Genomic DNA, 21,749 nt, shown 5'->3' with positions numbered 1-21,749 from the left:
CTCAGCGCCAATTTATCGGCTTATTTCTCAGGAACAAAACCTGAAATGGAAAACCGTCCATGTTCCTCAGGTTGTTGAATCTAATTCCCTCCATCTCCATCCTTTTTTACAACTTGTGTCCCATGTTGCTGTCCACTTAAAGCTCAGTGCACACGACAAGACCTTCAACATCTCTTTATTGCTGTGCTTCTCACACTAAAGGACACAACTGATCTCAGACCAGTTGTAGAGATAGCAACGTTATTCATGTTCATGATCTCTCGTCCAACTAATACAGGAGCTTTAAGGCTGAGATGAGTACTTGAGAATTTAAATAATAACATTGGCACATAGCCACTAGCCATGGGTGTTTTTAAGTAATATCCATATACGAGTTCTCACAAATAGATTTTTTTAAGAACAGGGGTCCGAAATAAAGGGCATCTTCTCCTCTCTGGTAGTTGTTGGTAGCTTTCACTCCAGCTCAACAGACGCCATCAGCTCGCAAAAATCTTTTCCTTCCACCAAGCCTATCGGGAGCACAATCTCCAGTCAACATTAGTGTCGAGCTGGCTAACCTCTAACCTGGTGACATCACAACGACTGCGAGCAAGTGAGCTGAAGAGAGGCCGGCCGCCTGTTATCCGTCTCTGCTGTTGTCTCCTTGTGCTTGGTGCGCAAATGGTTAATCATACGAACTTTGTATAAACTATGTATCAATGTCCAATAGCTTTCACAGCACATTTGTTTCGTTTCCTTTCAGACATAAGATCCGTCATTTTTGCTCTCATGAATCTGTTCAGTTATTCTGTAAATTAGGGAAATGCCCGTCAGAAGTTTACACCTCGCGGCTGTGTGTGATTGTTCTTCACAGAGAGAGATGGATTTCTAAGTTTTGCATCTGCCTTCTTACATTGACGAATGGTCCACACACACACACACACACACACACACACACACACACACACACACACACACACACACACACAGACACACACAGCCGGAGCCATGAGGTGTGACAGTGTCCCTCTGTGTCCTCTGTCATCCACGCAACACGCGGGATCACGCGGAGTTTGATGGAAACTAACAAGCTCCTGTTTGAGTAATGACACACGTGCTCGCCGGAGTATGCACATACATGTTCCGCAGCTTCAGACAGAGACGGATATTCCTATTTGACAGAGAGCAAATGCTCTTATTAATATTTGAGTTCCCGCTCCGTCCAGACGGGCTGCTGAGGAAAGAAAATGCATAATTGATGTGGAAATATCCGACCACTTAATCTCTCGTCCGCCACCCTCCGCTGACATCTCAGCAGCACCACTCAGAGCGCCGCGTGTCCCTGCAGAGAGAGCGGCCTTGAATATTCCTATCCATCACGCATTTATGTACCCATGTGTCAGTGCGCTTATTAAATTATCCCCGCTTGATGCAGAAGAGGATCGTCTGTTTTCTCGGTGTCCGTTTCACTGCGGATGTTTTATGTTCAGTGCCTCGATGTTTCCTCTCCTGAAACACGAAGACAGATGTTTGTGCAGCCTGAGCATCACACAGTTTCCTATTCACTTGATTATTCAGTGTGACCTTGACTCCATGGAGCCTATTTGTGTTTTATTTATTTATTCCTGACAACGAGGTTCCCAGTTGACGCGGAGGTTGCTCTGTCTAAAAACTGGAAAAAGAACAACTTCTCAATGGTTTTAAAGAAACATGACACTCACAAGAGTTTATTCGCACATCAATCGGACGTCACCGTGACTTTTTAAACTCTGTTTAAAGATTACGGTTCAACAGATTTCGGACATACATTAGCGGGTAATGTCTAGATCGGGTTCAGGGTCACGAGGGAATGTGTGGAACGGCCTTTTGCACCAACACACAGCTGTTGCAGCCGAATCTTACTTTAATTTCCGACACCAACGCGACCGGCAGCTCTGTGCGAGGGGCACAAAGCTCAGGGGAGGAGGGAGGACATGTGACCAAGCGGAACACGTCACACCATGTTTTCATGCGCACGTTATTTTTTATCTTTTCATTTATAATTTGTCAGGGTGTGCTTTCCCATAACATGCAGCAGGGAAAAGCCTGTTGCACTGCATATAACAGGGATCTTTTCCTGTTCTTTGGATGAATGACGAACATTAACAAATAAGCAGTTTGTGTCCAATCTGTCGTATTTACTCATCAGCTCCGACTCTGTTGTTCACCATGGTGATTTGTTGCTGCACAGCTCATTTCCTGTGCTCGGTAAATACATAGAAATAGAGCTGGTGTCTTCATCGTGCTCATTCTTTCTCCTCCTCCTCTCTCAGGTACCAGCCCACTGGACAGCCCTCGCAACTTCTCCCCCAACACAGCTGCACACTTCTCCTTTGTTCCTGCACGCAGGTGAGGCTCACCGAAAACACACACACTCATGTTGTGCAGGTGTGTGTGTGTGTGTGTGTGTGTGTGTGTGTGTGTGTGTGTGTGTGTGTGTGTGTGTGTGTGTGGGTCACAGCCGGCGAACAAGACTGCTGCTCCTCGTGTGTGTTTTCTCTCCATTGTTTCTCCATCACAATTGCAGCAGGTCATGTCACTTTTTACCTTGTTTAACAGCACACTTATTAGTAGTTTGTGGAGAATAAAGCACCGCATTCAGACGGGAAGGGAGGAAATAGACGGATGGATGAGCTGCTCTTCAGCTTTTAATGTCTATCTTTTAAAGAGCCGAGCTGCAGCTGATGATAGTGTGCGAGCAGATGAGGAGGCAGATGATCACTCTGAGGCTGTCACTCAAACCCGGATTAATAAACCTCTTATCTGTCTGGGCTCCCAGCTCAGATAGTAATTACTGAGAGGGAAGAAGGGAGTGTGTGTGTGAGTGTGTGTGTGTGTGTGTGTGCATTCCTGTGACAGAGACGTCGCATGTGCGGGGACTTGTGTGATTTTTAAATCCAAGATTAAAAAAAGATGTTTTACCAAAGTTTGATAAAATATAAAGACTTTCTCAGCAAGCCTGCCTCTTAAATCTTCATTAAAGATGATGTTTCCATGGGAACACACCTTTAACAAACCCTGGGGCTATTGCCCTAGACAACTTCATCGTATGACAGCAGTGCAGCAGCCAAAAAGAGCATTAATGTTGATTTAAATTGTAAATCCCTCTCTGTCCGACTGCTGACCTCAGTCCTGTAGAAGCTGGAGATGCTGGAACAACAGTGACACCATGTGGTGGAGTTTGATATGACGGGTCTTTTGCTGGATGTACAAAACGCTCTTACTTTTCTTTTTGTTGTGTTTGGCTCTTTTTTAAATATTTTTATTATGGACAACATGTATTAAAAATGGCCCAAACGTCCTGAAACAATTTGTAGCAATCTGGACTTTATATTAGTCTGAAAATAATAATTATCAGGAAAAATGTATATTTGATAGTTATGAGCAATGTTTTTTTTTTCACAATTTAATGGCTACATTGTAATTTTTTCATAAATGTATTCATATGATGCTATGTATTTTAAATATTATCTTATAATAATTACATGTTATATTACTAGAATAAAATGCTAGAATTGAATCAACCTCTTGCAGCCACACAAGTCTTTAGGAAGTATTTGGTTTGGTTGTGTTTGCCTTGGATTAGCTGAATTAGTTATTTAATTCCGTGTGTCTTGTTTTTAATTGTTCAAAAAACTTGAGGGCTAGGACAGGCTTGAAGAGTGTGTGTCAGTGACGCTGCCCACAGCTATAAAAACAACACCACTGTCTTGTCTCCCACAGTCACGGACACAGGGCTGACAGGTAACCTCTCAGTTTCGACCTTAGACCTTTTTTCTGCGTCTTTCTGCCGCCACCTTCCTGCGCTCCGTCCTGCATGGCTGAGCACACACGCAGTATTTGACCTCAGCAAGTACCCTGCAGGGTCTCCTCTCCTTCAGCCCAGCAGTGCACATGAATGCAATTTAAAAAGAGGAACAATCTTTTCAACTGCTGCGACACTCACTGAGCCTTCCCCCAAAAAACAACAACACAAAAAAAAGAACTCTGGAGTGATGAGAATCTTTGGGACCCAAAAGGCTTGAGGAGAGGGGTCACAACATGTCAAGAAACCCTGCATTCATTTCTGGTTGTTCCTGCAAAGATAAGGCTGGTGATAGTGCATATTTTCAATGTTTTGACAATAAATAACATGTGCAGACCAAAAGCCAACAGAGAATGTACCTTCTAACAAGTATTGTGTGCGTATCAAAGCCTGATATATCTTCTTCCTCTGTGTAATATGCTCCATTGTTGACCAGAAACTATTAACTCATACACATCAATGAGCCACAGTGTTGCGCAGAGTGACACATTCCTTTATCCCCATGAGCACACACAGACACACACACACACACATACACAATCTTGCTGCCACAAACACTCACTTCAGCACCCAGTGTGGATTAATCCACCGCTGAAAATAGTCCCCAACAAATGCACTATTTCCTCCTGTTTGATTAAAAACAACAGTGACAAGCTGTTAAAGGAAATTACTGAGTCTTTTTAAAACAAAAATCTTTTCAAAGATGTATGTCTTCAGAAGAAACCGATGGGCTTGACGTTGCGAGACACACACAGGAAGTAATTGTTGGCAGTGTGCGTCTTTATATGGAACAGCTGGCTTCCTTTTCAATGCATCAGATCCTAAAGGTGTTGGGACTCCGCCATGCTTTCCCTCATGTCTGCAGAGTCTCAGTGGATCCTCCTCGTGGCTTTGCCTGCACCGTTGAGTCCATCTTAGCCTTGTGTTTGCATTTTCCCTCCTCCAACTGCAACGCTTCATTTTGCTGTATGTGATGGTGCCGCATCTCCTTGATATGGCTGTTATGTTATGTGTGTTGTTGTTGATGTCTTCATCGCTTTATTCTCCATCTCTGTCTGTCCCTCAGGACGGATGGCAGACGCTGGTCTCTGGCCTCGTTGCCTTCCTCCGGCTATGGCACCAACACTCCCAGCTCCACTGTCTCGGTAAATATCTCGACTTCACTTTATGTCTCTGCATGCAACGCCACGTATTTCATTATGAAAACAATTCAAATAGAAAACGCTGTCTGCTGCCTCTGACTTTACTGCCATGCAACAGGCCAACACATCCTCCCTCGACCACGATGCACTCTTCATCCTACCGTCCTCTCCTTCCTTCCTCCCCTATGATGCCCTCAAGTGTACTCTTGCCTCCTGCTCTTGTTTCTCCTCTTCTTCCTCCCTCCACTCCCTGAGACATACCATCAGTCCCTCTGGTCTAATCCCTCTGCTTCACCTTCTTCTATTCCTTCCTAAAACCCCGGTGTGCAGGCTTCTTTGTGCCTGCCCGCCTGTAGAATGAGGCCCAGCGTGCTTCAAAGGCAGCGAGTTGAGTGAGCTGGCTGTGCGAGCTCTTAACGCGCAGATCCAGACTGCTGGCTCGCCTGCTAGCTCCCTGTATGTACAGAGGAGGAAATAAATGACTTGTTAGATGAAAAGGACTTCCCTCGGTGCTCAGTAATGACTGATTTGATCCTTTATAAGCCATCAGACTTCTAGACATGCAAGTTGAAAGTGGGGTACATTTTAACGTATAAGTACTCTTTTAAAATCATTGTAATGGCTGTGTGTTTTGGACCTACTTCACTTATATACAGCCCTTTTATGCATCCTAGACGTCTAATAAAATGTACATTTTTAAACCAAATTTAGCCTAGTTTCAATCCCGATATTTGGTGGTTCACTGTACACAGTGGTGGGGCCGTCAGGGCCTGCTAAGCCTTCTCTGCTGGCCTAATTAGAATCACAAAGTTATAGCTATTTTATAATGTAATTGTTTTTCACAAATACACTGCATGTATTATAATAATTTTTCCCTATTAGCTTATTTTGTCATTGCCATCAGCCTGTTTACCATTGCGCCTCCTCGGGTGAGCGTGGTGGCGAATTTTACGGTAGTTAATATCGTTCCTTCTGGCTCGTGCTCTTGAGTGTTCGGTGTTTTAGTGCCGCAGTTTTGTTGGATTGTTTTGTCATGTTTTGTTATAACTAAATGTGACTGGCTCTTGTTGATGTGGACTACATGCATTGTCCGTTAATGACGCTGCATCCCGTCATGCGCGTATTTATGTAAACAATATCAGACGGCACAGAAGGCCCATGTCGAAAATGCACGATCCAGCCACTGCCTGTACATCAACACACTACATCTCCAGTAGCTGGTGAGCTGCATGTCGCTCCTGTCCGCAACAAAGAAGCCCTGTAGGCCAGATGAATCAAGGCCACATTTTTATTTTAATAATCATCACACCAGCACGAATTAAGTGGCTCGTCATATGTTGCCCACTTTGTGACGTCATCTGAAAACCAATGGTTCGATTGCAGTCTCTAGTCACACAAACAGCGTGAGGACAGCAGAGGAAAAGAGGCCTAGATATAGATCAGATATAGATCTGAAAAAGATCACAGTAAATTGAATGCTATCTGTAGCTGCAGCGGAAACTTTGTAAAGGGACTCTAGGTCTAATGTTTTGCATAAAGCTGCCGGATTAAGGTCGTTAAACAATAGATGTTCATGATCTCATATTTTAACATCCATGCATAACCTGATGTGGTTGGCATTTGACCACTCGTACTCACAGACCAGTCACTCAACGCTCTCAATCCCAGTTTTAGGGTTAGAATCTCACCAAGCGCCTGTGTCAACCCTGAACGTGACCCGCATTCCCCGTCCCCTCCTGTATCTAACTACCCCGTCCTGCTCGTAGCCGAGCCCCAGCCAAACCCCGCAGTAGCTCCAGCGCTGGTTGTAATCTGTGCTCCCTCTGTGCTCCTCCTCTCACAGTCCTCCTGTTCATCTCAGGAGAAGCTGCACCAGCTGCCCTTCCAGCCCACGCCGGACGAGCTGCACTTCCTCACCAAGCACTTCAGCTCCGAGAGCATCACGGACGAGGAGGGCCGCCGCTCCCCCAATATGAGACCGCGCTCCCGCAGCCTCAGGTGAGGGGTCAGGCAAAGGTTCCACCGTGCAGCCGCACAAACGGGGCGCGCAAAGCCTAAGCGGGCTCGGTAGAGTGTGCTTGTGCATCGGCCTCCAGAAAGGTCGGACTCGTCCCCGTGACGTGTCCATGACAGGTGTTTATAAGCGAGACAATCACCTGTCTCTTCACACTGTCCATCTGCCGCTCAAATGTCTGTCCACTTGTCACTGCCTCTCTGTGTCATCCTTCTTTCAACTTTTCTTTTATTTCCATCTTTTTTTTCTTCTTCTCTCTCTCTCTCTCTCCTCACTCACACTTAGTGTCTCACCTCCATCTTTTGTCTCGGCAGCTTCATCCCCGTCTTCATCTCAGTTTATTTGCGGGGAGATATTTAATTATTTTGTCCTCTGAGATGAAAGGAGGCGAGACAGAGTTGCGTGGGGTTTATCTGATTGGAGTCCCACCGTGTTTACTGACTGATGTCAAGCTGTGTGTGTGTGTGTGTGTGTGTGTGTGTGTGTAGGTGTGTGTGTGAGAAGAGAAGTGCCATCTGAGGTAATCCGCCATCACACTGCATCCTCATATAACTTCTAAAAATAAGACACAATTAGAAATCCCAAAAAGGTAAAAGATAGATTTTCCATCCCCGGGGTAATTCACGTAGACAACGACAGGTTACAAAGTGTTCCAGCTTTTATCAGAAATATCATAAACAAAGCTGCCAAAACCAAAGTAGCAGCAACTTAACATCCGCGAAGGTGACTTTGAAAAGTTGTCGAGGCTGCAGCCAACAGTCTCCCCCTCATGTGCAGCGTGGACGAGCCTCGGTGGACAGCCTGACATCATATTAGTCCGCCAGCAGCGAGTGTCATTAAAAAGCTCTTAGTGAGCGGTCTGCAAGCGCTGATAAATAACCAACAGAGAGGCAGACTGAGGATTAGGGCCCGGTTTCTATTAGCCACTTCACTTTTGGATCCACTTCCAAATTGATAGAATACCCCAAATGAAGATACTAGTAAGAGGAGAACGTACTGAGAATTGAAGGGTGTGGGGAACAAGACAATGTGGAGAGAGAGAGGACCGAGAGGAGAGATGATGATGATGATGATGATTGGAGCCAGGGGGAGGAACACGTGTGTCTGTGTATGAGAGAGAGTGAACAAATGAAAATGAGCTGCAGAGCACAATTATATGCTAATTTTATGACTCTGATGTGAGCGATGGCAGTCTCCCGCTTTTTTTTCTTCTTTTATTATCATTTAACGGTTTCTCTGTTCGTGTCTAATTTGTATTCTCCACCTGTCAGCCCATTCTTGTCCGGTTTAGTTTCGGCAGTACATCCATCACTTCTTCTCCCCCCTCTCTCTCTCTCTCTCTCTCTCTCTCTCTCTCTCTCTCTCTCTCTCTCTCGCCCGGCCACCATCCACCCTTCCATACACTGGTAGTGAGAGAGCCACACCCATCCATCATTCACGTGCCACCGCTACAGGCTTCAGTCGCTGCACCCCATTGACTTTCTGTGTGGAAAAGCACATATTATGTTCCATCATATCACGCATAATGCAACATATACAAAAGTAGCCCTTGTCCCACGTCAAGCAGCCATGTCACGTTCAGTAAATCACACATCTACACAAATTCTAAATCTATTCTAACTAAATATTCTTAATCTTCCACATTTTTCGACTAGTGCTGAGCTTGTCAGTGATTTACAATACTTCCTGGGAAGATATTTCACATTAAAAGCTTCCTTTAAAAATACTAATAAATAATACTAATAATTTCCAGAACAAAGGTTACAAACTGCTTTCCAAGATAGAATTGTCAGACAAACAATAGAATGAATGTATCAAGAGAGCAGGTAAACATGGAGGAGGTGTTTGTCTCTGAAGTAAGCTTGTTTTAGATAAAGGTCTGGTTCCTCCTTTATTCTTCAAATAGAACAAATCAGTTTTTAAACCAGAGCATCTTCCTCCTGCCAACACTTTAAGGTTTCAGGAGATCTTTACCGAGATGTTTTCAGTGGAATCGTGAACGATCGTTGTGGGACGTTGATGTTACTGTGCTAACACACACACACACACACACACACACACACACACACACACACACACACACACACACACACCTCATCTCTATTCTACCCAGCTCTCTTTCACGGTCAATTAGGCCCCTCATTTCCCGAGTCGCCCGCCTCAGTTGTGAAGCATCAATGTTATTTTTCTCTCTCTCTCTCCCCTCCTCACCTCTCTCTCTCTCTCCCCTCCTCACCTCTCTCTCTCTCTCCCCTCCTCACCTCTCTCTCTCTCTCGCCCGCCTCACCGTCACCATCTGATTCGCTGTCTCGTCTGATTTACCTCAATTACCCCGTCTCCCAAAAAGCTCTTTTACATTCTGAGGGCCTTTTGTCACATGTGACATCACCACTTAGCTGGAGGGGAAGAAAGAAAAAAACACCTTTTCAACTATGTTTTAATTATCCAATTTTACCAAACACCCTGGGGTTTACTTTTTATCTTATTGTATTTCATAAATATTTCCTTTCTTTCTCCCTCTTTTGAACTTGTTGCCCCGCTCTAAAACAAAAGTACTTTCCCACAACTTCCTCCAAAGGCTCGTTTCCAAGGTCGTTTCTCAAAATAATGACGAAGAAGTCTTTCACGGGGATTGCCGCGAGGCGGTTTTTATTTCCCATTACAGTAGAAATATAGCCGTGCTCTAATTAGCCTTTGTCTGGCTTTCTTGTGTTATTCATCCCGGGGATTCCACTCCGACCTCCTCTGCAGCTCGCTCTCTGAACGGGAGCTTTATTTTAATAAAGGCTCAGGCTGCTGAGAGCCACTAGCACACAGGAAGAATAACACAGAGAAGAATGAAGACGACAGTCTTTGAAAATTAAAGAATGTACATAACAGCCTGTGGCTCTGAATCCATCTCTGTCAAGGCTAACCTTTAATTACTGAGCCCGGTGGCAGAGCCGGCTGTCCGGGTTTTTGATCAATTTTTGTATTTTTCAAGAGCGCGAACATGAAGGGAAGGTTTTAAAGTTCAGCGCGCCGAGTGATTGGCGTCCATCAGTAACGGTTGAGTCTTTGTTTGTGAGCCGGTGCACAGTGAAGCTGTGCTTCGTTTAAAGGGTCAGTTCACCCAAATTACCACTAAATGTTCAGAGTAAATACGTTTTTTGTTTCTACTAATTGATTCCAAACACTTCTACCACGCTGTTCTTTTCAAGCAGGATTGGGTTCGCTGCTTTAAATGACAACAAGGCATTGATTATGGCATTATGGACTCTGATCTTTGCTGCAAGCTTTCATCTTAAAACAACTGGAAAGGCTTTTATTTACTTATAGTTTTAACACTGTTTGGTAGAAACCACCTCAAATTAGGGTTTCTTTACAACTTTAACTGTATTATCCTTCAAGTAATGATACATACAATGTTTAAAAATACACAAAAGACATAAATAAATACATGTATGTCTTGCTGTGGGAAATCTAAATAGTAGTGCGGTATTAAATAGTTGGATTTTAACAAAGTGATTATCACACCAAAGCAGGCGGAAACAAAAGAAAAATGGAAGCACAGTTACTGTGCGTGTGTGTGTTGGCGTAATGATAAATGGCCTCCATGAGGTTTAGCTCATGTGTCACATTCAGGCTGCTCTCATTCCTATTAAGCTGGTAATTGGACTTTAAACTGCCGATGGATGACTTACAGCATTACCTCATCGCACTGGTCACCTGTGTGTCTGTGTCTGTGTGTGTGTGTGTGTGTGTGTGTGTGTGTGTGTGTGTGTGTGTGTGTGTGTGTATACCAATGACTCATACTAACATCTCATACAAAGCCATCTGGAGCCCCAAATTCCTTTACCTCACCTGCCTTTCTCTCACCTTGTAACACCCTCTAGGAATTTTATCAAAATACTTCTGCTCATATTTAGTTTTATTTTATGTTTGGTTTGGTTAATTCTTTATTTTGATTAATACTGTTTTAATTTGTATTAACATTTTAGATTTTTTGTGTAAAATATAGTGAAATAAATAAATACTGGACCAGTTTTCTTACTTTATGAATAATGTTTTGTCCAGCACCAGGTTAAAAGTAACGACTGCTGCTTATCAAGACTTTGTGGGTTATTTGATTCTCTCAGTAAAAGTGTTCCCTTTTTATTTTTGTTATCTTCTTAATGTTAATGTCTGTATCTTGGAGAACAATACAGGATGAGACCAAATTGATATCAAGGGAACAAGTATTGATTATAAACAAAAAATTCCAATGGCAGATTGGATTTTGGGACAAAATTATATATCTTAAATCAGAAATGATTTTCATGTGTATCTAACACTAAAATTGCAGCTGCAGTTTATTTTGTTTTGTTTACGGTCATAAATGACTGTCATGAATAATACAGCAGGCTAACAAAGCCTAAAATTGCCTGGAAATACATTTTTCACTCACACACACACACACACACACACACACACACACACAAGAGCCCTGCCTGTCACACGTCGTCATCCCATATTCTCAGGAAAGTGAGACATAGAAAGGTCAAGGATATTGCTGGTGTCGCTATTTTGCCCTATTGTAGAGGTGTGTGTGTGTGTGTGTGTGTGTGTGTGTGTGTGTGTGTGTGTGTGTGTGTGTGTGTGTGTCACAATAGAATAGGTCCCAGGAGGAGGGCAATATAGAGAAGATGGAGTCCACTGTGTGAAAGAAGGATGGATTGATATTCTGTTGGAGCGGACACTGACTGAAGGAGACATCACTGTCAGTCTGTCGGGTCATAAAACCCCCTGAGAACTGACGAACACTCACTGCAGTGAGGCAGTTGAGCTGCGGACAGCCCTGGTTTATTACTGACAGCTACACACACATACACACACACACACACATTGTCCGAGGTCCGCCGGTCTCCAGAGGTGTTACCTTTTTCTTTTTGCCGTTCCGTGTGTGCAGCCATCTGAGTCCAGACGCTGTCATGGTCTTGGGTTTACACAGCTCCAGAAACACATATGATGAAGACCCCGAGGACCCGTTACCGCGTGTGGCCACCAGCCAGCTTTTATTCCCCGCCGTTCAGAGTGACCTGACCAATCCTGCGTGTCACATGCAGTCTGGTCAGTTGTGTGTCTGCAGCTCTGGGATAAGCAATGTGGAAGATCACCCATTCTTTATCTTTTTAGAAAAGAAACTAGCACTTATCTTTCTCTCTCTCCCGCTCGCTCTCTCTCTGTCTATAAATACATTAAAAAAGGATGAAATCATAAAATTAAGTTACAGAGATAAACGCTGGTTATTTTTGCTACCTGAATTTGAAGACATGTACTTGGTGTGCCACAGCATTTGCTACTCCAGTACTGCTGAATGCCACAGTATGCACACTGAGCAGGTATGTATGTACTGAAGATGTGTACTGACCTTTGTCAACTTCTTTGACTTGAAATCAATATCCACTTACCTGTGACCCTTTGTCACAGGTAAACGGCCGGTGGTCCAGGAAGGAGATTCTCCCAGACGACACCCCGTTCATTCCATGTATAGTTTCTTACGCCAAGAAAGACTTCCGATTTCTGAATCTACAGAGCAGTGTTTCTCAAACACTGTGGGCCACTGGAACATGAAATGTTAATTTAAAAGTAATTCATTAATCCTAATATAATGATCCCATAATAGGTTGAATAAAAACAATTTGTATTCAACATTCCTATTTTCAATGCAATAGTTTACTGCCCTAAGCTGTTAACTGGTATCCGGTACCTTGGTTCTAATATTTCAAAGGTGGTTCATTATTGAAAAATGCCTGAGGTCCACTGCTACAGAGCATGAGGGTCGTCCTCTGACTGAGCTTCTGGAGGCTGATGCATACGTTGAACTCCTAACTTCATGACCGGCTGCTTTTATTTTCATTCATTTCTTTATTTCAGGACAACACTTTTGAGCTATTAAGGCTTCTAATGACCACCGAGTGTATCCGCTCATCTGTGTTTGTCTTCCCTTCCAGCCCCGGGCGTTCGCCAATCTCCTTCGACCATGAGATCGTGATGATGAACCATGTGTACAAGGAGAGGTTTCCCAAGGTTCGTACCGCTGGGACACACTTCCTGTTCAGAATAAAAGCTCTGCGGATGTAGCAGAGGAGCAAGAGCGAGGAGAATGAGCAGGAATCGACAAACGAAACCCGGAAACAAGTCACTGGGAAAAAAGTGTTAATCACCGTAATTGTGCTGTTTGAGACTAAAACTAAATTGTCATAAGGATTAGATCTGCTCACAAAGAAAAAAAGTAGATTTTGCCTCAGATTGTATAGATTTAGACTTTAAAAGGCTCAATCACTGCTCTTTCCTGGAGGGCTTTTACTGTGAAGCTGCTGCAGGAAGTGTTGAGTTTTCAGTAACAGCAATGTTCTTGAAAAAAGTCAATATGGCAGCCATTTGAATTGATAAGTCTAGTTTTTATAAATATTTTTTTTTTATCTGTGTGAATATAGTGTTATGACTGTATCAGGATGTGTATAGTGTCGTAATATGGTGCATGGAGTATTTTCTCATGTGTTAATAAGAAGGATCCAGTTTCTGGTCACGTACGTTCCTCCATATGTCTGGTATGTTTGGATCTGTACGATGACTCATACCCCCCTCACCCCCTCCCTCCCTCCCAATTGTCTCCCCCCCCCCCTTCCCCTCAGGCAACGGCTCAGATGGAGGAGCGTCTGGCTGTGCTCCTCTGCGCCTCAGCCCCGGACAAGGTCTGCCCGCTGGCCGACGGGGTCCTGAGCTTCATCCACCACCAGCTGATAGAGCTGTCCAGAGACTGCCTGGTGAAAAGCAGAGAGGGCCTCATCACCTCCCGCTACTTCTACGAGCTCCAGGAGAACCTGGAGAAGCTGCTGCAGGATGTAAGTGCAGCAACAGCTTGCTTATTTACTATCACTGCCAACAGATAGCAGAGAGTCTTATGAAGGTAACTCTATAATGATGAAGGAACTCTGTCCTATGTGTAACATTTAAATTCATTGGCAACCTGATTGCATTCCTCGTGCATTTTCATATATAAAAAAGTACAAAAAATGTAATAATGTAAAGATTAAAAGCGTATTTAAGTACATTCAAAGAAAAGAGATGAAAAAATGCGCCCCTGAAGATGGAATATTTGAAAAAAGAAGATATTATTTTAATCCATGATTTTAAACAGCTACATTAGGCATTCTTATTTATTTGGCACCAGTAGAATATAAAGCCATTGGAAGTGCTTTGGATGAGGCACAAAATGCATTAAAACAATATTTAAATATAAATATTTAAATCTCAAGGAAGAGAAAGGGGAATTAAACTAAATAGATTTCAAATCTAACTGAAAAAAACATCTAGAGCTATAATGAATATTACATTTATGGGGATGTTTCAAAACACACAAAGTTGTGACCAGTTAGGATAAGATCCACCTGGGGGGCGTTTTTATTCTTTCACATTTTGACTCATTATGGTGAAGCAGGGCTTTAACTATTAACCTGAGAGCTGACTTTGTTTCATTTAAGTGTCCTAGAAAGCAAACGTCGTGGGCCTGTCAAACCTAATTGGAATGCAGCCCCTTTTAAACGTGTGCTTTTCTGAGTGCACTAAAAGGTAGTGAGCAAATTCCGACAGTTTTTATTTTACGACTCCAATAGTTTCCTAATTATTTCCGAGACAATAACTGGTAATTTGTGTGCAGGCCTCTGTAAAGGATTATGTAAATTGGTGTGTTCAACTGGAAACCTTCAATTAGCTGCTAATAAAACAGCTGTTAGGCAGTGCAAGGTTAGATCAGCTGAACATGTAAAATGCAAACAAAAGGAAGAACGTCTTTCTAAAAAAACGAATCAATATTTACTTTTTGTGAACTGACCGGCATAACTGCATCAAGTCTTTTGTCTTTTTCAAATTCTGCTCTATGGACCCAACTCCCTCCAAAATCATTAGGAGTTTACAGACCCCTAAAATAACAAGTCCAGATGTGTGAAAAGTCTGTCCTGGACATCGATGAAGCCACCCTGACTATGGCAGCCTCACGCTCAGTTTACCGTGTAACGTCCCACGGCTCATCACGGTTACGACCGCCGGCGTGATGTCATACGAGGCGCAAAGACTGTGGCCCAGTTGCGACAGCTCTCACGCACATTCCTTCACGCACGCTTGCTCTGTTTGTTACTGACAAACAACTCTGACCCGATGCTTGACGTGACGGGGCCGCTCCGGTCAGGTTTTGTGTATTCACGCGTGTGTTTATACGTTTGTGAACACATGCATTTATTTACATGTGTGTGGCAGTGGTGACATCTCTATTAGCTCAGTTTTCCAGTGCCTAGGGTCCGAGGGGGGGGGCGACATTATGGCTCACACCGGCCTGTTATTGACCTTCTGTTCTACTAGGACACACATACACACACACTATCTCTCCATCAAAGACACACAGACACACACACACACACACACATCCTTCCCGATTTTAATTTCACACTCCAGTAGTCACCGGGGGCTGACAGATGACTCTCCCAGACGAGCGGGAGGGGTGAAGGAGGTGCAGTAGAAGGGTTTTTGGGATGGGCGGGGATTCAAGGGGATTCCTCCGTTTCTGATTGGCCGACAGGCTCAGAGGGAGGGGGGTGGATGTACACGCATGAAGCCCGCTTCGAATGCTTTTGGTGGGTGTGAGGAGGAACTGGACTTGAACACATCTGGACAAGACGCCGAAGCTGCATTGCGGGGCTGGATGATGACATCATCAATTAGGCGGCATTAGGCTGGGGGGGGTTGTTTGTTTTTTTGACGAGTGGCCGAGCAGCAGGTGGAGCAGACCCACAGATAGAAGAGAGGATGGAGGCCGTGAGCGGGTGGACGGAGGTGTGAAAACAGCCTCCCCGCCTGCGTTGTTTTATGGAAATTCCTCGTTTCGTGGTTTTGGCTTTTTGGCGGAAACATGTCTCGCATCTCGTGGCAGAGGAGGCTGGAGGAGGAGGAGGTGCTGGCGGATGTGATGAGGAGGAGCAAGTGGAAGGTGTTCACTCACAGCTGGGAGGAGGAGGAGGAAGAGGAGGCAGACGCAATCATTACAGTTGAGTCAATTTCGATTCGGCTCCATCAGGCTTTTCTTGGCACGTCGGCGCTTGTGTACGCTGATGACGACGACGAGCCTTCTCTGTACTTTCTGTCAGACTTCTTTTAATGCTGGTGAATAAATAGGTCCAGTGTATCAACTCACTCTAACTTTGAAATCACTTTCAGCTCAGCTTTGGTCTACTTTGCTTTAAGTAGTTTCAGAGGAGCTGCCTTTCACTGTTTTTAGTGGGTTGTAACTTCCTGTCAAGTCCTCAATATTTTAATTGTTATTATAATTTACGTGAAACCCAAAACTGTGGGGCTTGTTGCAGCCTGCTTGAATAGACGTTTTGAAAATATTCCAAAGAGATCATTTTCCAGAGGTCAATGACAGATTGCGTGAATTATTAAATCTTCCTGTAATCAGTCAACTGCTGTGGGTGTTTTCATCTGTGGCCTGTTAATAATGCAGACTTTCTAATGAGTCATCAGGCCATTGGTGCTGGTGGCCTGACAGTGATGGAGAGAACTCTGATAGATTCTTCTGGATCAGTTCATAATGAAGTAGTTAAGGAGATAAATGCTTTTAGTATGCTCAATTTCACTCTTTTGGAAGTTCTGCAGCTTAATAGGATGCCCATGATTAGTTGTTGTGTCTTTGGGACATTATGGATTGATGAAGGATGCCTCCAAGTCTTCTTCTTAGTCTCTCTCTAGCCTTCAAGTGTTGTGATATCTGGTTTGTGTTTTCAGTGTATAGAACCATTCTTCCTCTGTTGAAATCTAGTTTTCATCCGTCCACTCCCTCTCGTCTTGGAATGCCTCAGTCCTTTGCCTTTGTCCTCCTTGCTTATCCATTTCTTTATTCATCCATCCGTTCCTCCTCCCCTCGTGTCATGACCCCATTACAGAGCTCGCAGGAGGCCGGCTCACCTCTCCTCCTTCTGTCCTGCTCTGTTCCCGCTCTCGTCTTTTATCTCTCCTCCACCTTCACCCCGTCTCCTTCGTCCCCCTCTCTTTTTCTCCACCGCTCGTCCTCTCTTCCTTTCCCTCATCCGTCCATGTCAGGGGGGCCGTCGTGACCTGCCTGGCGGTCGTCATGGCAACCTGCATCCAGGCCATCCTCTGCTGGAACCCCAGGGAGACCCTGTTAGACCCCTGCAGGTCACCTGAGGGCAGAGGGGAAGGCAGAATGCTAACTCAGCTCTGGTTATCCGTCACGCGTCTGAAACGCCAGCGCGTTCATCGCGGCTCAGATGCAGCTGCTAACATCTGGCTTTGATTGGCTCTCAGCTTGAGAGGTAGAAACATCGCCTGCGTGGAGGAAGTGATGAGGCTCTGCAATAGGTGATGTCACCTCTTTCCCGTTCGCTCAGGACGAGTTGCCTGACTGCAAAAAGACACATGATGCTTGATCTCCTGGAATGTCGTGCATGTTCACATGGCTGTGCGGAATAACGAGTAAACATATTTTTACCTTGGACCCTAAATCAATATTCAAAGTTTAGACTTTTTTTCCCAGTATAAAATACAGTACATAGATGGAGCTATAAGCATAAATAAAACATATTTTTTATCCTCTGCGGTTTGGACCTTAACCAATTTATTCTAACTATATGTGTTTAAATTAATTAAAAAATTAAACATTATTTAAAAGAAAATAAGAAATATTGCTTACCGCGTATTAAACCCATAAACTAACACAGTAATCCAACCTTTATTATCCAGATGTCAAGCCATTAGAATGAAAATAATGAAAAAAATGCCACCCTTTTGTCCACTTTCAGTTTTCCATTCCATAGGTAGAACATTTTACAATAAATAAAAAATAAAAAAAATTTATGACGAACCGTAAATACGGAACTTGTTTTTTTCTAAAACCTAATCTTCCTCATAAATTGAAAAAATTGCGAAAAAAAGACTCAATATATTAAAAATGTTGTCTTAAAAACTCAGCAATATTACATTAAACTAAGCTATAATAAATATGATATAAGATATAAAGTAATTTGTGTTTAATGTTGCCTTTATGATGATCATTCAGTTATTTTGATAATCTTTATGTAAAAGTGTATCCTTCATTTACAGAGTGTTCTTGTGTCTAAGACAAGGAAAGGTTTTTCCATCCTTTATTTATGTCAAAACTTCGAACTCTAATTCACTCCATGTTTGTGGTAAATTCAAATCTACAGAATATATATTGCAGTACACGCATGCAAAGAAGCTGTTAAGGCACATTTTCTATACTGTGTAACTCACCAGGGAATCTCTCACATTAGACATGCAGAGTGAATATACAGTCTGTCTCTCTCTCACACACACACACACACACACACACACTCTCTGACTGGTTAATTAACCGCTGCGCAGTGGGAGTCTGTCCCTCAGCTGTCCATTACTCACCGATCACTGGCCTGTACAGTCACCTCTCTCACACATACACACACACACACACACACACACATTCAGCCTCCTTCACGCTTACATATATAGCCCCTAATACATATTTAGCGTGCACATACAGTATATAGACACCGTGACCCCCCTCCAAGTCTCATTACAGTTATAAATAATTCAGAAGGGGGTCTGCGACTGTCAGCACAGCTCTGTTAGACAAACAGCATTGAGCTGCACATGCTTTGTTTATGAACCACCAGCCGGCTCTCTGTTAGTCTGTCTGACACATAAATATAGTACATACATATATACGTGTGTGTGTGTATGTATGTATGCATTCATACACACACACTCACATTACCCCTCTGAGAATGAAACATATTTTACAGTGGGGGGTTTGTAATTGTTGCAGCTTCCACTTTACACAGACACACATACATGCACACACACACTTTGCTTCCACCCCATTTCTTTCCGGGGATCAGTGTTTGCTCCAGATGCGTTTCCAGTCAGTTACAGTGGATTGCTGGGTAAATTGCTCTGTCTCCACACTGACAGACATTTCACGGTGGATATCAGGGAGCGAGGCGGAGGTCATTCTGATTTAGATTACCTCTCAGGTGTCACCGTGGGGAAGGACTCAACCTCCGTTTGTCCTCAAGCTGTTTGTTTGCGAAGGACAAACTCAATACTACTACATTCTTTGCACAGCCTCAAGGTCAAAGGAGATTTTCATGATGATGAATTATTGAAAATATGATTAAAGACAATGAACAGATATTAGTATGAGGGGTCAGCCATCTCCTACAGAGAACCTAACTCTGCACCTGTGTGTGTCTAAAGAATTCTAACTATGGAAAGTAAACGTAGAATCTGAAGGTGAAGTGTTGTCGTCTCATGTTTCCAAGCTGACCTTCCTCCTGTTGCTTTTGTTGTCCCTGTGTGTCCAGGCTCACGAGCGCTCCGAGAGTGTCGAGGTTACCTTCGTCACTCAGCTCGTCAGGAAGCTGATGATCATCATCGCCCGGCCAGCGCGCCTGCTGGAGTGTCTGGTGAGAAAAAAACACACACGCCCCACATGCACTGATGGACCGACACAAAGTATCTGGAGACGTGGAGTGAGAGAGAGTGAGCTCAGCAGAGTTCTGCAGCCCGCTCCTCATCTCCACTGCCACTGGCATAACACACCCGACTCTTCGACCAAATCAAATTGCATTGTGGGTAATGTAGATGTTGGGTTTTAATGCGTGGAATGGAAAAAGTTAATATCACTGGTTCTGCTTCAGCAATTTTAATACTTGAAGATATAAGTAATAAGTAATACAAATGTTGTACTTTTTACTTCCCTACATTTATCTTGCAGCTGGAGCCAATAATACAAAAATAGTTGAATGTTATGTATTTTTACAAATGAAACTGCCAACAGTATAAAGTAGTTAAAATGAGTTCCGTCTCGGCCAGCTGCTGCTTACATATTCATGATTCAGCAGCAATAATCCAACAACAATAATGCAGTGACATGATGTATTATTATAGACCATACAAGAGCCATTTTTCTGTGTAATACTTAATCATTATTTAGAAGTACAGTATCTGAGTACTTCTTCCACCACTGATATCATTACGATATGCCACAATAAGATGAAGATAAAAGGCAGAAAAACTACATTAAACCATGAATAAAGTAACACAGGACATAACACAGGGGCGGGAATTGTCCCACTAAAGCAGCAGAAAGCCAGGCGGCAGGACTCTTGTGTTCATAACACACACAGGAAGCATGCAAATAAGCCTTTATGTGAGAACTGCGTGTTAAATTATGTTACAGTCATATGGATGTAGCGTAGTTAACTTTTCTCCACTGTTTTAATCAGCCTGGTCTCGGTTGGTTATCCTCAACGAGTCATTTTCACATTTTAATCACGCCAAGGCGCTGTGGTGTAAATTAGAGTCTTTGTGAAATAGCGCCATGAAAGATATAAGCGATATTAACTGGAATAGTTTTTTCATATTGTACAGCTCGACTGCACGCTTGGTTAATAAACAATTTAGAGCTTCCTGCTCCCTGTTGTGAAATGATTCAACCACAGCAATTCATTGATGGACTTCCTCTGAGCATTTTAAATCAGCCTAATGTACACAAACACACAGGCACACACATTAGCACCTCTCAGCAGGTACGGCAGGTTTTTATATATGAACTGCAGAGGCACTTTCTCCTTCCTTCGCACCAGAGCTCCATCCGCTTGGGTTGAGATGGAGCAAATCTGGGGTCAAACGGCTGAATCCGACCCCGTCTGAGCCCAGAAATGAGGCAAGGAGGGAGACAGTGAAGAGAACAGAATAGATAAAGACTGGAGTGGAGAGAAAAAAAACAAGCGTAGAAGACAGAGGGATAATTGGAGGGGCAGCGGAGGGTGAGGAGGAGGAGAGGGGGAGAGAGGGAGGCTTCCCCAGCGCACATTGGTGGTTTTGACTAATTGCGTGCTCCTGAAGCCGTGACAGCGTTCAGGATGAGTTTTTACAAATGGAAGCACACGGTTAGGTGTGTGTGTGTGTGTGTGTGTGTGTGTGTGTGTGTGTGTGTGTGTGTGTGTGTGTGTGTGTTGGGGGCTCCTTCCTCACTTCCCACCCCCCCCTGCTTCCAGCCAGTCTATACGTCTCTGTCAGAGGACACAAACCTCCGTTCACCGCTCATATCCCAGTCCATCCAGTCGTCCCCTCTCACTCTGCTGCTGTTGTAGAGGCCACAGTTTGTTGTCCAATGAGAAGGCTGTTTTATTCTTGGACACTGCGAGCAAAGTGCTGGTTGTTGTGGTCTTGGAGGGCTTGAGATAAAGACCAAGACTGGCAAAAACCTCATTTTGAATCAGTTGGATTTTATTTGAATAAGCAAGGAACATTTCCAGTGACAGGGTATATTCCTTATTTAAAAAGAATGAAGCTCTGCTCTCAATCAAACAGTGACTGGAAGTTGCCACAATTTATAAAACAAAAAGACAATGTTGACAAATTGTCCACGCTGGAGATGAAGGAGTTACATGTTTAACATGCCAATGTCACATTATTCTTCAAACAGGACTTTGCACATGGGCCGAACAAAAAATAAAACAGAATCCTCTTTGAAATGAAGTTAAAGTCAGAGTGGAGTCTAAACTAGTCACACTTAATTATATTTTAAATAGCCTTATATCCAGCTGGATTTCAAAGAAAAGTAACAAAAAGTAATTGAAAATGACATTCTTGACACAAGGTTTGTAATTTTTGTAAATATTCATCGATGTTTTTTTTGTTGCCATTCTACAAGCTGACATCTTTGCCTTTCCTT

General features: G+C 43.5%; 1 protein-coding gene across 1 annotated transcript in view; it reads left to right on the top strand.

The window, feature by feature from the left end:
• The window catches only part of mast2 (microtubule associated serine/threonine kinase 2), a gene marked incomplete at both ends in the record, with an annotated part of 153,051 nt that overhangs the window by 118,957 nt on the left and 12,345 nt on the right, over nucleotides 1-21,749 (top strand). The window contains 7 exons of the mRNA XM_079221530.1: nucleotides 2,292-2,367; nucleotides 3,742-3,762; nucleotides 4,890-4,968; nucleotides 6,809-6,963; nucleotides 12,952-13,027; nucleotides 13,636-13,845; nucleotides 19,372-19,473. Of these exons, the coding sequence (XP_079077656.1) occupies nucleotides 2,292-2,367; nucleotides 3,742-3,762; nucleotides 4,890-4,968; nucleotides 6,809-6,963; nucleotides 12,952-13,027; nucleotides 13,636-13,845; nucleotides 19,372-19,473 (719 nt within the window). The remainder of the gene's footprint in view (nucleotides 1-2,291; nucleotides 2,368-3,741; nucleotides 3,763-4,889; nucleotides 4,969-6,808; nucleotides 6,964-12,951; nucleotides 13,028-13,635; nucleotides 13,846-19,371; nucleotides 19,474-21,749) is intronic.

Source organism: Taurulus bubalis (genome assembly GCF_910589615.1).
Source record: "Taurulus bubalis genome assembly, chromosome: 7".
Classification (NCBI taxonomy): domain Eukaryota; kingdom Metazoa; phylum Chordata; class Actinopteri; order Perciformes; family Cottidae; genus Taurulus; species Taurulus bubalis.
This window is presented reverse-complemented; position numbering and strand designations above follow the sequence as displayed.